Source organism: Pithys albifrons, chromosome 1 (genome assembly GCF_047495875.1).
Source record: "Pithys albifrons albifrons isolate INPA30051 chromosome 1, PitAlb_v1, whole genome shotgun sequence".
Taxonomy (NCBI): domain Eukaryota; kingdom Metazoa; phylum Chordata; class Aves; order Passeriformes; family Thamnophilidae; genus Pithys; species Pithys albifrons.
Genome location: NC_092458.1, coordinates 8,081,041 through 8,096,232, shown reverse-complemented (window position 1 = coordinate 8,096,232; position 15,192 = coordinate 8,081,041). Strand labels below are relative to the sequence as shown.

At 39.6% G+C, this 15,192-nt stretch overlaps 1 protein-coding gene across 1 annotated transcript in view; it reads left to right on the top strand.

Annotated features, from left to right (window-relative positions):
* Positions 1 to 15,192, top strand: part of PPEF1 (protein phosphatase with EF-hand domain 1) — a 43,738-nt gene that overhangs the window by 26,164 nt on the left and 2,382 nt on the right. Inside the window, exons 6-15 of the mRNA XM_071574159.1 lie at positions 26 to 192; positions 1,505 to 1,619; positions 3,462 to 3,508; positions 7,366 to 7,532; positions 9,087 to 9,123; positions 9,579 to 9,728; positions 11,845 to 12,045; positions 13,294 to 13,479; positions 14,099 to 14,241; positions 14,935 to 15,041. Of these exons, the coding sequence (XP_071430260.1) occupies positions 26 to 192; positions 1,505 to 1,619; positions 3,462 to 3,508; positions 7,366 to 7,532; positions 9,087 to 9,123; positions 9,579 to 9,728; positions 11,845 to 12,045; positions 13,294 to 13,479; positions 14,099 to 14,241; positions 14,935 to 15,041 (1,320 nt within the window). The remainder of the gene's footprint in view (positions 1 to 25; positions 193 to 1,504; positions 1,620 to 3,461; positions 3,509 to 7,365; positions 7,533 to 9,086; positions 9,124 to 9,578; positions 9,729 to 11,844; positions 12,046 to 13,293; positions 13,480 to 14,098; positions 14,242 to 14,934; positions 15,042 to 15,192) is intronic.

Genomic DNA, 15,192 nt, shown 5'->3' with positions numbered 1-15,192 from the left:
TGTTTTTTCTTCCCTCCTGTTCCAGTTTCTCCCACCAGCCCTAGTGTTCCTCAGGGGGTGGATGAATGCTTAAGTTTAACAGAATTTGAGGAGAAAATTGATGTTCCAGACTCATATTGTGGACCACGACTCTCATTCCCCCTTACTGTTGGAGATGCCAATGCTCTTATTAATGCTTTCAGGAATAAAGAGGTAAATTGCAACTAGCTTGATTCCTTTTAACTTATTTTACATCTCTGTTAAGGTGTAGCTCCACAATCCAATGTATGGCTTAACAGGTGCCCAAAGAAATATTTCACCCTTCCTTAGCCCCCATTACCTCTTCCTGCTACCCCTATGTGATCATAAAGGTGCATGGTGAGCTGTCTTGGGAAACTGGTCTGGCTGGAAGCTAACACAATAAAATAAAAGCAGTCAGTTCTAGCCAGACCAGTTCCCAGATTTGATTCACTGCTTTGCTGCATGACCACCAGATCCAGCACTGGGGACAAAGTAGGGGCTAGTGAAACAGAATGGGAATCCTTATCAGCTGCTAGGCAGGTGTTAGCACTGAGAGTGGAGGACTGGGGAAGGTGTCCCAAGCTAACACAGAAACTGTCCTTTTTTTCTGAGTTAAAAGTTCTCCTTGTTTGGTCCTTTTTCTTTTGTCCCCCACTTCATTTTTTTAGAGGCATTGAGGTGTAAGGGATAATCACCTCATTCCAGTGTGCAAGACTCCACCATAATAGTAGAGTCACTATAAAGCATTGCTAATGTAGTGGAACAGAGTGAGACCACAAATCTCCAGTTTCTTGTCCACACCTTCCAAGGCTCTGAGAAGGCTGTTCCTGATTCTCTGTATTCCTGAGCAAGCCCTTTTGTTGTCCACTCACAAGATGAGGGTGGAGCTTGGAGGCATTACATGAGACAGCTTTGTTTGAACTTATGATTATTTATGTGTAACAATATGCTGTATATAGGGGATAAGGGTCTATCTTGCTCTGTAATTTGCTGAAAAATAGTACCTTTTTTTTCTGTAATTTTCTGTGGAGGCTGATTGTAAAAGTATCAAATACAAAGTGCATGATAAATGAGTCCACCTAAACTGCACCTTACTGTCTGCTCTCCCTTTTTTTACTGTAATTGGCATTTTATTAGGAAAATGTTTATATGTAACTGGCCTTTTTTGTTTGCTTTAAAACATGAATCTTGAAAAGTCAGTCTGTAGCTCATCTATCTCCTCTGCCAAAATTCATCAGAACTCTGTTGAAACAGAACACTGTAAATAAAAGGGGAAAATATGTAGAGCAAGTTTGTTAAGGACTCCATATCCACTCATGGGGAAGTAAATGCAAAGCCATGAACGTTCCTAGTTCCCAACACTAAGCCATACAGCCTGTAAGCATGTCTGGAGGTCTGCAGTGTAAATAATCTTGGCAATACATGTATGATATTAACAAAGCAGAGAGACCTATTGCTAATTCTAAGAAATCTTACTTTTCTACCTGCTTTTTTTTTTCCACAGCAACTTCATGCCCGGTATGTGCTGCAGCTCCTGTGTGAAACTAGGAGAGTTCTCAAACTGATGCCAAATATCAGCCGTCTTTCAACCTCCTACTCCAAGGATATAACTATCTGTGGTAAGGTGCCAGAGAAGATCAATGCTTTGGGCTATGGGTTGGTATTCTGAGTAGTTAGGGAATGATACAGCATCTCCAAATTTTGCCAATACAAGAAAGTTCTTGATGTTTTTATTTATTTATTTGTTTGTTTTCACCACGAATGCATAAATTGGAACAAACAAAAAAACAAAGTTCCTGAGTCATACTAAGTATATTTCAAGAAAATCCCTCACTTCCTCTTTCCTTTTCTTGTTCAACATTTCTGAATGAGTCAGTATTAATTCAGCTAACACTGCAGTGTGTATTAAATACTCCTTCACTTCCACCCCTAAAATGCCACCAAGTATTTTGATCACTGCAAGTCTCACTTCTTTCTCCTCTCACTCAGGAAAAGATCTTACCATCATCATTTACTCAGTAATGATTTTAATGAGGGCTTAATATGTGTGGCAAAAAAGACCTTGTGTTGACTGCATGACTATCTAGAATGAACTGGAATTATAATAAACCCTAATTTCTAAGGAGACCCAAGAGGATGGATCAGTCTTTACACAACCAGCAAATTAGTCTCACAGAATGATGTGTGTCACACAGGAAAGAATGAAGAGCTCATTGCACATCTATTTTGCTACACTTGTAAATTATGGATAATGGGATGCAGTATCCTGACTCACTGCAGAACAAGGTAGCTCCAAAACAGAACAATAATGGTGACATAACTCTTGACAGCTATTAGTGTGTGCAATGTGTAATAGTAAAGTGGTATAAGGAAGGGTACTGTGACATGTGCAGAGCAAATAATGTTTCTAAGATGTCCTTTATGGACCTACTTTGACTGCCATGTTTAAATAAGGTCTTGTATAAACAGCAATTTGTTAACCAAACAAAAAAGACCCCTCTCCAAACCAAGGAAACATAGATTCATACTTATTCACAACACAACATGTTCTTGTTAAGCAAACATACCTCTTCATGTTTGTATTGCATTTGCACTGTGTAAACAGCACCTGAAGGGATCCCCTTCCAGTATTGAAACTAATAGCTTGTGTAACCAGAAAGCTCCTCTGCAGAAGATGGATGACCAATTTTTAAGCATAATTGGTCCAAAATGTTGATTTCCTTAAAATAACGTATCCCTCTCTCCATTTTCTTCTCTTTTCAAATTAATGATGCAAATTAAATGTATGCCTGAAATGTCACATCCACACACAGGATGAATATCTGTCATAACTTGAAGGATCCCTCAGAATGAATTCAGCAGGTTCACAATTAATCAAAAGTTGCAATGAAAACATGTAGACAGGGCAAAAATGTCACCTCTCCTAATCATTGGTGGTGAAAGCTCAGTACCACAAGATGAGTTCTGAAACCGTTCTCTGGCTTTGTGGTGGTGAGTCACAGACATGAGAAGGTTGGCTCTGTGAGCATGAAATCCAGTCGTATCCAGAGGAGATCTGTGCTGCAGTGATCCTTTTTGTTGGGATGGAATCCTCTTGCTTGTTCCAAACAAACATCTCAGAAAGGGCCAAATCTGTCATTCCTGTAGCCTTAGAACTGAGGCATAAATACATGGCCAGTTCTTGACACTCTCCCTCAAATGCTGCCAGCAGCAATGAAAACCTGTCCCTGAAACAGGTGTTCAGTTGTGCAGTACATAAAAGGCTACTTAGCAAATTTGAACCCATTAGGATGTAGAGGTCTATCACATTTTGAAATGTCTTTTAGTGACATTTTTTGCTTTTATATACCTAAGAAACAAAAGGAGAAACTTGTTAGTACTAAGTAATTCCAGTTTTATAATTCTAGTTTCTTATTCCTCTGTGAGAAAATGGAAAAAATAATTGCTTTTGTTTCCTGTAGGAGATTTGCATGGAAACCTAGATGATCTTTTGCTCATATTCTATAAGGTAAGTAGGTACTCTGAGATGTTGCATTTTCACTTCATGAGTTGATATTAGGAACACATATTAATGTCTGACAGATTATCACAGTTAGAATTGTACATGAGGTGTGCATACACCACACACACAAGTCCTGGAACAATTTGGTGTCTTTGTTGTGCCTTTTCCTTCTCTGTATCCTCCTGCCCAGTGTGGAGAAGGAGATCTAAGAGGCAGTTATTTTCCTAAATGCGGAACTGGAGCATGAATCAAAACTTAAAAGGGCTCCTTACAATGTCTCCAAAGTTCTGCCACTGTTTCAAATTCTATATTGACAAAAGTCTGCTAAAATAGGAGCTAACTTAGTTCCTGATGTGACACTACACCATGGATAATTTTGACTCTTCAGAAAAAGTTCACAAGCTTTCATTTAGGCCTTCCAGTGATACCTGCAGGGGCTTTTTAATTTATTTTTTTAAACAGGAAACAAAAAAGGGTGCTGTTTAAAAGCTTTTTAAGCCTTGGAAGCAATCACATAGTCTTCACACACCTTGGGCACCCTTTACATATCCTTCTTTTCATGTTAAAAAAGGATGCCTCTGTTTTACTGATGTGAAAAAAATTAAGCTCCAGGCTATCTTTTTCTACAATTGTATATTTAACTGAAGATGCAGGAAATGTTGTGTATTTAGTTTCTCATTTATCTTCAGCATGAATCACCACCTTTCATTTAACAGATACTCTCTTTGATTTGAGCTTTCCGAGGGAAAAGGTTTGTGTCTGATTCATCTGCACTGAATGGAGACTGAAGTGATTTAAACCATGTGTTTAAATGATGTGATTCTCCAGCTGCTTCCAACTTTATTACACTTTATCTGACACGTGTTGAATGGAAACATGCTTGTTTTGCACAAGTGCTACCTGAAGCCTGTTGAAGTGTAATCAAACCTTATTACAGTGTTCTGTTTTTCTTATTAATGAGCCACATTTAGTTGGTCTTTGGCTTGCAGTCTTTTAGGTGTCCTTTTAATTAGACAATCTCTTTTTTGAAACTGGAGTAAGGGTATGATACCTACTGGTTTCATACACAAACCTGGAATGGGAAAAATAACTATTTTGAAGAGAAATGCTCTGATAGTTAAACAGTTATATTTACAACTGCAAACAGCCTGCATTTCACTCCTTTGGAGTAAACAGATGATGATTCTTTTCCCCCTCTCTAATGCATGCTATAAAGAAAAAAAAAGCTCTAAGCAACTCTAATCTTGACTTCACTAAATTCAAAGCCAAAACTCCACTGACTTCAGGGACGAGAGATAACACCCAGTTGTTCTCTGTTAAACTTCTAGGGGGAGTCCTCCCACCAAACCAAATAAAATGGGCAAATAATTTGTAGTTTCAGAGTGATTGAGGATATAGAGAGCACATGTTTGAGCAGCTTAATTATTTAGAAGCAAATTAAATGAGACAGTGTTTTCTGTCCCCTCTGAGCAGTTTACTCAGATGAGCAGCAAACCCAGTCAGCTTCTGGGATCCACTTTTTTCTCCATCCCTAACTCTGTTTCAGTTGGAAGGGATTTCATCCTCTGAGTTGGCATGAACCACCCATAACCTTAAAAAAAAGGGTGCAATCCTAAGCAGTGCCATGACTAGTGTAGTGATCTCAGTCTGCACAGAGCTGTGCAGAGCTGAAAGGGATTTTGGAGGCCTGCATGGAAACTACACACCCTGAGCATGGAGTGATGTCCAGGGCTTGTCACAGCAATTTTACAAACCACCAGCTAGCAATCTACAGCTTATCCATAAAATGCTGTAAATTGTGTATAATTGGTACACGTGGTTTGACTGAGGCTAAGATAGTTACTTTTTTTTCCTCAATAGCCAGCTTGTAAGGTTAATTCAGTCCTTGCAAGCTCCATTAAATAACAGCATTTCCCAAAATTCCTTGAAATGCTTGAATTTTAAATTATGTTTTGCTAAGTTAGATTGTTAAATAGATGTTATGGATAGAAATAGCTTTAAGCTGTAGAAAATGCCAACAAGAAATGGAAGTTAATTAATCACTAACCCAGGACACAGTAATGATGCCCAGCAGCAAGTTGCTTATCTTTAGAGGGCCTTGTTTGCCTCTCTGACATGTCAGAGCCTGTAACAGCCTTTAATCTAGTTTTGCTCTTATTGTTGGTCAAAACCACAGAAAAAAAAATAAATCTTTATGTGAGTGTGGAACAAAACTAAAATGTCACATTAAAGTTGGAAGTTCAAAACAAACTTGTTAAAAACTAAATTTGTGTGTAAGCTTTTCAAAAAAGATGATAGAGTCAGGAGAGTACTTCAGTAGATCCATGATGACTGCAGAGTGGTTGCATATATACTCACAATCTACTGGTGATTCACATGCCTGTTGGTTTTAAGGCAAAGTGTTTATTAGTTCATCTTTCCAGAAACTGCTGCTGAGTTTCTGATGTCTGTTCCACTCCTGAAATCCATCCTCTCTTTTTGAAAGCCACTACAACCCACTGCATTAGCAGAGTCTCATACGTGGCCATTCCTGTAAGCACAGGCCTCATCTAAGTAAACCTGGAAAGGGCTCAGAACAAGCAAAATCCAAGGAAGCCAAATTTACAGCAGTCAGGAGCGAGGGACCAGGGTTCACTCCTGTCTCCTGACACAACAGCACAGGACACTGATTGGGACAAAAAAAAAGATACTCCTTATAAATTCAAATTAGGCATTTAATTGAGTCCCTGGCCAAATCATGCATTCTGCAGTAAATCTACTAAGGAAGTACAACAGGGAGTGCCATAGGAACACAGGAAGTGCTTGACACCAAACACAGTAGCTGTCTTCAGAAAGTAGGATCTTGCAATGCTGCTAAACCTGCTAATAGTGCCCTCCACAGTTGTAAGGTGATTTTATAGATATTCTATTGGTAATTCTTGTGCATATCAGTAGTGAGAACAGAGGTTTCCTTTTTCTGACAAGTCAAAGTTGAAATAATATTTCTGATGCTCATGACTGGAAATGACGAAGCTGCATATAGTTGGTGCTGTATTTTCTGTAAGCTGATGGCACCCATTGATGTACTGGTAATTCATCAAATGAAACATACCATCAATTCAAAATACTATCTTTTGATGAGCAACCACTCATAAAGCATTGCTCTGTATCTTCAGGAAAAAAAAAGAAAAAGGTAAGAAATACCCTTATGTACAACCTCTCAGGTCTGTGAGCTTTCAAGTATGTCTTTGTCTTGATTGGGCAAAGTGCAATGTGAGCAAAATTCAAGTAGTGCTTTCAGGATTACAGTAACTGGAATCAAACTCTTCAGTGTTCTGTATTAAGATTTTATATCCACTGGTCTTTGTCTTTCTCAGGAATTTTGGAAGTGTACACTGCAAACAATATAAATACATGAAATCCACTTTCTTACCATGAAAGGAAATATAAGGACCTTCACACTTGTGTCACAAGATAATTTTTCATGGATTTCTTATCTTCCATTCAAAGTGGATGACTCCTTTCTGTTTGCAAATGCACAATTTCCTGGCAACAGTTGCCTTAACAGAAAAGTACAGTTTATTGCAAGACTGATGCTCCTTTTGGTTCCATTTAATTTAATAGGTAGAGGAAAGGATTAGAGATGTCATCATAAGAACAGCTAGAGAGGTCATCTCTTCTGTGATGGCTTATACAGGTTGTCTGATATGGAGGTTTTTATTCTAAGCAGTGGAAATAAAGAAATGCTACCTTTTAGATCTCTGTATTATGCAGGTTTTTTCAGATTTTCTAGCAATGTGATTTCATTTAAATACTATTTTCTTTATCATAGTGCCATAGCAGCATCTCTAAACATCCTTTTTTTTTGTTGTTTCTTCCTGCAGAATGGTCTGCCTTCAAAACAAAACCGTTATGTCTTTAATGGTGATTATGTTGACAGAGGGGAAAATTCTATGGAAATACTTATAATCCTATTTACATTTTTGCTTATCTACCCCAATAATTTATGCTTGAATAGAGGAAACCATGAAGACTACGTAATGAACCTGAGGTAGATTTTGGAGGGCAGGGTGGGTAGTATCTGGCCTTTCACTAGAAATGTTTGAGCTTTTGAATGCTACTTTAGCCACTGTCACACTCTAAGATACAAATAATATCTTATTAGGTGTTCAGGTGTAGCTTTGCATCTTCAAGATGTGTGAGGGGGAGAGGGACATCCTCATTACAGACACAGGAACTGTATCTTGTCTCTGACCTAATCATAATTCGTTGAAGTCAGAGGCCTTAGTGCAGCTTCCAGAGTATCAAAATTGGGGAAGGAGGACAGATGGAGGGATGATACTTTAGTTAAAGCATATATTTAGTTAAAGCTGATATTTCAGTTAACTTTAGACTAAGATGTCACTTCTCAAACACAAGGGGCAGGTAAATATTCTACCTTCTGCTCAGTGGAGGTTCACTGGTTGGGTGGTGTCATCAGTCCCACTGCAGGAACAGCTGAGACCCTGTTTTCTAATACAGACGTTTGTACTCAGCTGTACAGTGCTGCCAAGGGACTGAGCAAAGCCAGTGGCTCTGGCTGCAGTGAAAATGTGACTTGCATTAAAAATCATCTCACAGATGTGGGAAGAAGTGCTCACTCCTAGTCCCTGCTATTCTAAGCCACACCAATAAGTCTTTGGTTGACTGACTGGTGGGTAACCTGTTGGATCCCTTCTGTCATGTGATGTGACCACACAGAATACAGTGCTGTTTTAGCACAGGCATAGACCTGGGTTAGAGGCCCATAGTCAAGCCTTATTAATGATCCATATAAGAGAATTGGTTTCACATGATACTTTTTCAGCATTTAATTTAAAAAAGCCCCTAAATCCTCCAAAAGCCAACAAACATAAACCAAGATCAGTTACTTAGCCTACAAGGTAGGAAAATACCCACCCAGAGTAGTAGAAAATATTAACTAAATCTGTGATGGTATGGAGTGCACAGATGCATTCCAGTATATGGCTCTTTGCTGGACATTTTGATTATCAGCACTGAAAATGTGTAAATTTGAAAGCTGAGTGTTGTGAAAATGCCCCTCAACCAAGGATACCTTGGTGTTACAAGAATGAGGTATCAAAATCCTTTTGGTGGAAAAGACATTATAGATGACATTGTCTAAGAAAAGCTACATGTTCAAGGCAAGGTCAGATGGAGCTCTGAGCAACCTGGTTTAGTGAAAGGTGTCCCTGCCCATGCCAGGGTGGTTGAAACCAGATGATCTCTAAGGTCCCTTCTAATCCAAACCATTCCATGATATGATTCCATGATGATATGAGGACAAAAACTCTGTTAGGTTTCTTTGAAATTCCTCTCTGGTATCTAAAAGGTAAATCTGACAAAATGGCTACAATGATTATAGGGATAGAGTCTGTTCCTGACTTCTGTATGTACAGGAAATCAGTTTAACTCAAGACAGAGTGGAGGAAAGCACATTAATCTGAGGTAAGATGGAATGGCAGAGAAAAATGGGGCTAGAAAACTCCTGGCAAACACTGTAGCACAGGAAACCATGCAGAAGGGGCAAACTGAAAACCAGTTCATGATGCTGTCCTGTTTTCAGATATGGCTTCACAAAAGAAGTTTCAAAGAAGTACAAGGTAAGATTCCTCCTCGTTCCTCTGTATTTTCTTTGTAGTCTTGCACATGTAAAATGAGACCTGTGTAAACAAGGAAACTTTCAACCAGTTTATGTAGGTGTAACACAGAATAGCTTTAGTGATGTAGTTCAATTTATTTTGGTGTATCAGTGGAATAACTGAACAAACAGTTTTAAGTGCTAGTCTTTTCTGCTCAGAGATCTATGGGATGAAATAAATAACATCTATAAGGCCATTCAATGACACAAAAAGAGGTGAATGTGAAAAAAAGCTAAATTATACAATCAAATGTCCCTAAAGTAGATGTCAGAACTTGTTTGTCAGTATTGCTATTCTGTTTGTCACCTGGATGAAACTGTTCATACAGATTATAGCAGATGCTTCAGCAAAATCTTGAACTTGGAAGCAACAGAATCTCCCAGAAATAGGATCTAATATAAGAGTATATTTTACAGGAACACAGCAAACAGATTTTGTCTCTTCTGCAAGATGTCTTTAGCTGGCTTCCCCTTGCCACTATAATTGATAGAAAAGTTCTTATTCTACATGGAGGGATTTCAGACACCACAGATTTGGATTTCCTGATGGCACTTGAAAGAAACAAGGTGAGATCATATTCACGTGGAGATACAAATGACAAATGCTGTGCCCAAGATTTTTGTATTAGGAAATTAAATGATTGCTGTAAGGAAAAGAAAGAGTCCTATTTTTCTTCAAAATCAGCATTTAGGAAGGAAAGTTTCAGTAGGTGTTGAGAGCCAATTGTTTGGCTGCTGTAAAATAACATGGGTCTTTTGACTTTACAATAGCTAAAAACACTTTAGATACCCCCTTCCTGCAGTGATGACGCATTAGCCAGAAAGTATGAAAAGAACTTGATTCTCAGGCATTTCTAAACACTAGAAACCAATTTATCCATGTATTTCTAGCACTGGCTTTTGTCCTGGGGCTGTGCTTCTGCCATCTGCTGTGTGTGGGAAGTTCTCCACCTGTGAGGCGTTCCCTTGGCAGCAGCTGAGTGTTGTACAAGTGGGAGAGCCTTTCCAGAAGGATCAAACTTAAGACCTGGCCTTGAGAAAACACAAACTACTGCTTTTCAGGGATTTAGAAAACAAAAATGTTCATTTTTTCCCCTGAAATGGTGAGCAAACAAAGCTCTTTCAAATCAGTGGAAAATGGTGTGGGATTTGGTCTCGATTTGGACAACAAAATCTCAATGTCTGCTTGTGATCTGGGTGCTGAGTCTTCCTATAATCAGTGGAGATCCAGAAGATCTGGTGGAGAGCCAGTTTTTTAGGAACATGTTCATGGAAGGACTCCATAGGCTAGGGATGTCATCTCTGGCTTTCACCTGCCTCTGAAGAAAGTCTTCCCTGTAGGTTTCCTCCACCAGTCTCCTTTAGGTCAGGTTTGTATGTGCCTTGCTCACACTGTTCCACAGACATAGCAGAGCATCTCAGATGGCATAGAAGATCTATGTTTAAGCAGCACAGGGTACCCTGTCATTAATGTTTGTGGAATTTAGAGCTATTTCTGTAATTCTCATGTTTTCTAATGCAGAAATAAGTGCTTTACAGGACAACCAGGTGTGTCTCTGGCTTTCAAAGATGTGAAAAAGAGCAGTGAATCCATCTGATCATTGGAGTCTGGGCTCTGTTGGCTGTACCACTGAACACTTGAACTGGGTGGCTAACTATAGATGAGGGTGTCTCAACTCTGAGCTGGGTTCTGCCCGTGCTTTCGTCAGGGCTGGGCTCTGCATGTTTCTGATGCAGTATCCATGAAATGCAGAACTAACAGGTCAAAGTTGCTGCCACAGGAGAGCATTGCTAATGAGACATGTGTGGGTCACAACCCAGAGCAGTATCACTCAAGGCCAAGTGATGTATTTTAATTGGTACAGCTGCATCTGACAGGTCTCAAATACTGGTCAGGTCAGTGCACTGGGACATAACCCAGTTGTTTGCATTTTGGTTTGATTCAGTCCTTTTCTTTGTTAAAGAGTAAAATCTGGGGGGCAGTGGGGGGTGTGTGTTTTGATGGTGGTGTTTTTTAGGGTGGTTTTTTGTTTTGTTCTGAAATAAACTAGTACAAGAAAATTTCAAATGAGAAGACTCCCTTGTGAAGAATCTGTGTTAACAGTCATTCATGAAGCCATAGCACACACTCCAAAAAACCCAAATGCCCATGCAAGTTGGAAGAGGTTGATTTAACAATTAAAGGCCTGATACAATGCTTCCTCAGTTTCACTGTTATCTTCCTCATATTCCATTTATTTCAGCCAAATTAACCTAATAGCATGCTACTGTGTCAGAACAGTAGTGAATGCAGTTTCATCTTCAGTATGAATATGTATTTTGTTTCTAGGGAAGCTGGGCACTTAAGTGTCATCCCTGAGCCTAGGCCATACTTGCTGTACAAGGAGACCTTAAGATTGGTTGTGGCTGAAATGAGTCTGTGTGTCTGGATAAGAATATGAGAGCAGTTCTGAAGATGCTGATTACTGATAGGTTAAAGCAAAATTTCTGCAAGGGCCAAACACCTTCAGCTTCTTCCAAATCTGGGAGTTCAGGACATTATGAGAGTTCAACATTGAGTGGAACTCCTAGGGAGTTTTCCTGACTAGAAGAACCATGAACTGATGTGCCTTTCGGCAAACATCTCTGCATCAACTTTATGTGCTGGTAACAACTTAAGTTTGCTGTTTGTTTTTTTTTAAAGCTGAAATCTTTGATACGGCCACCAAAGTCAGTGAGCGGCAAACGGGACCAAATGAAAGAGACGATTTCCATAACTAGACTCAATAAACAGCCTGTTGATCTGCATAATGCAAGATGGACACAACACATGTCTTCATCGGGCTCCCCTGAGCCTTCAGGCTCAACTTCGCCTCCAGGTCCCACCTGGGATCAATGGAAACAAGTAGGTGAAACCAAACACAGATACCAGATACCAAACCTCTGTTCTGTTCAGGCAGTATGTTTGAGTCAAAGGGAACTGTCTCTTAAAAAGCAACCAGTCATTCTAGGGAGTACACTACACAGCTATGAGGTTTTTGGATGCTTTTTGCAGACCTGGTTAGTAAAGGCTTGTGCTTTTATACTTTACAAGTACAATTTTACCAGTGTTTTCCTTTCCTAGCTGTTAGAAGGAGGAAACTGCTCAGTATGAAATGTGTTTGCATGCCCTCCTGTGGTTGGATCTGTTGGTGCATACGTGGTTGTCAGTTTAAACAAGTCAGACTTTGCAACTCTTGGTGAGAGTGAGCACCATTTTTTGGCTGTGGTTTTGGCAGCTGAATGCTGATACAGTCCAAAAAAACACCCAGCTCCTGAAACCTACAGGCTGATTACTCAAGAATGGGAAGTTTTTATCCTCTGCCTGTTCATTTTCTCTTGAATACTAGAGCCAATATGGAACTTTTTTGTACTGTAATTTAATAAACTGTGGAAATTTGGAAAGTTTAATTTGCAGAGCAAATCCATCTCTGAAAATGTGATACCTATCTGACCTAAAACCTAACAAAGTGGACACAAGCAACACCTTACCCCAGCTAATCAACCATCCACTCAGCCATGCTCACAAACATGAAGTGCAATGTGTTAGTGCAAACCGTGTCCAGCAATTTTAAACTAACATATTCTGAATAGTATTTGCTACTGACTATAATTAAACAATGATAATTCATCTTCCTGTCTGAACCCTGCTAAAATGCTAATATGTAAAGTCTTGGTCTAAAACACAAGCTAACTGAAGACAGTAAAGCCAAAGGCAGCTCTTGTCATGTTTAGAGCAGGCACTCCCAAGCTTAGTTTAGGTAAAACCACCTACATATGAAGAAGGCAGCATTTGCTTTCTTCAAAATAGCCCAGGTACTGTTTCTGATGTACCTGCCCAAGTCTGCAAACCTCAGCTGTGAAATGGTATTTCATCTAAAAAAAATGTTTATCCAAAATCTAGATAATATTTCTTAAGGAAAGTAGAATAAAAGTTTCTGGCCCAAAAAACACTCTCTGAGAGGAGGGAAGAAAACAGAAGACCTACATGTTTGCTCAGGTGTGTTTTCTGCCTCTACTGTGGGCTTTTTCTGTGGTCAGTGCTTTAGAGTGCCAGAGCCTCTCAATCTTCACTTACTATCAATCCTCACTTGCTTGAGTTTGCTATTTGTAGATCGTTGACATTCTCTGGAGTGACCCAAGAAGCCAAAAAGGCTGTACACCAAACAAACGTCGAGGAGCAGGCTGTTACTTTGGTCCTGATATCACTTCCAGGCTCTTCAAAAGATATAAGCTGAAGATGCTCATCAGGTCTCATGAATTTAAGAGGGAAGGTTATGAAATCAGTCATGGTAGGAAGGTAAGATGCTTTCATGTAAAGCAGAATTCTCTTGTGACTTTGACAGGCACATCCACAGTAGATTTGCCTGCAACATTAATTAAAAATAGAAAAGAAAGTGACTTCTTTAAATTGGGTTTGGGGGAACTTTGTGCTAGATAGGTGTTATAACAAATTACCAAGTTCTGACCAAATAAAATTGTTCACAGCTTCAGGGAGTGAGGACCTGCTTATTGTTCACATGAAAACAAAGAGACATCAATAAAATCCCTGAGAAGAGTTGTGTGTAAATACAGTGTAAGAGATGCTCTAGGAGCCTTGTAACTTAATGATTTCTCTTCTGGCCCTGCTTTCTGATGTGCCGTACTGGGAGGCCAGCAAGAATCCTGAAAAGCAGGTCTGTCTTACAAAGAGATTTCTGTTACACAGCATGTTGTATCTAACAGCCCTCTGAACTGAAGTCTTCCTATGACAGATCAAAAATACAGGACCAGACCTCTGACTCAAAAGCAATTTGGTGAATGACATGATTTCGTATCTACTTAATTTTGTAACCTGCATTTTTTCCTAAGATCAGTTTCAGAACTCAGTGTCAAGAAGAGCTGTTCTGGCCAATTGAGTTTTTGTTTCCTACGATCAGGTTATCACCATATTTTCTGCCTCTAACTATTACGAAGAGGGCAGTAACCGGGGAGCGTACATCAAACTGGGTCCTGATCTGAAGCCTCGGTTTGTACAGTTCCAAGTCAGCAAGCACAAACACGGGCTGAGTCTTCAGGAGAGGTAAAGCTGTGTGTTGGATGCAGTGAGCACATACTCACTTGTGAGTAGCTGCCACAGATCTAGAGCTTGACTGAGTAACTTAATGGGTATCTATTTTCCTTGATTTCCCCTGTTTCCCTATTTTTACAATTTAAAAAATAATACAGTAGACAAAACTTGTTCCAAATGCTATAATTTGGCTTCCTGAGAAACTCACAAAGGTAATTATATAACCTAAGAGGTTAGAACAGGCAATTGTCAGGGACTTGTAAAGGGTCTCCACCTGTCTGTCAGGTCTGCTTTAAGGCTGTAGTGAACAAATCCTGTTATGAACTGAGTTCAAAAAGTTTATCATGACAGCTTTGCCATGTCTAATACTGTGGTCAGATTACTAGAGAGCAGCTTTAGAATTACCTGTATAAACTCAATTATCTCATAAACTCAGATTATTCTTATGGAGTACTTTAGGTTTGATTTGGTTGTTTGGTTTGTTTGGTTTGTTTGGTTGGTTTGTTTCGTTTGGCTTCCCCCCCCCCCCCCCCCCGTCCCCCTCCAAGTCCTTGCCTGCTGCAGCGTTCTAGTATGTTTTGGGTCATCCTACTTAAACAAACTACATGTTAAAGGATATAAGAATTTGATAATGAGTGTTAAAAAGTATAAAATGCTACAGGGTTTAAATTGTTTAATAATCTGCCCTGATTTTTTTCCTCCTAGGGTGGGTACAATTGAATCATCTGCCTTAAAGTCCTTACGAGAGATAATTTATGCTCATAGGTCCGAACTCATTAGTGCTTTTGAACAATATGACCTCAATGGCTCAGGTACCACTCCCTCTCTGTCCAGTTGCTGCTGTGGGGAAAACACTTCCATGTCTATGTGTGGGGCAGAAGGGACAAAGCCCATGGAGAGGGGTCCTGCCTGCCTGACTGCCAGTGTAAGGCTGGAGGGCAGCAGAGGTTGGTTCATCTTCTT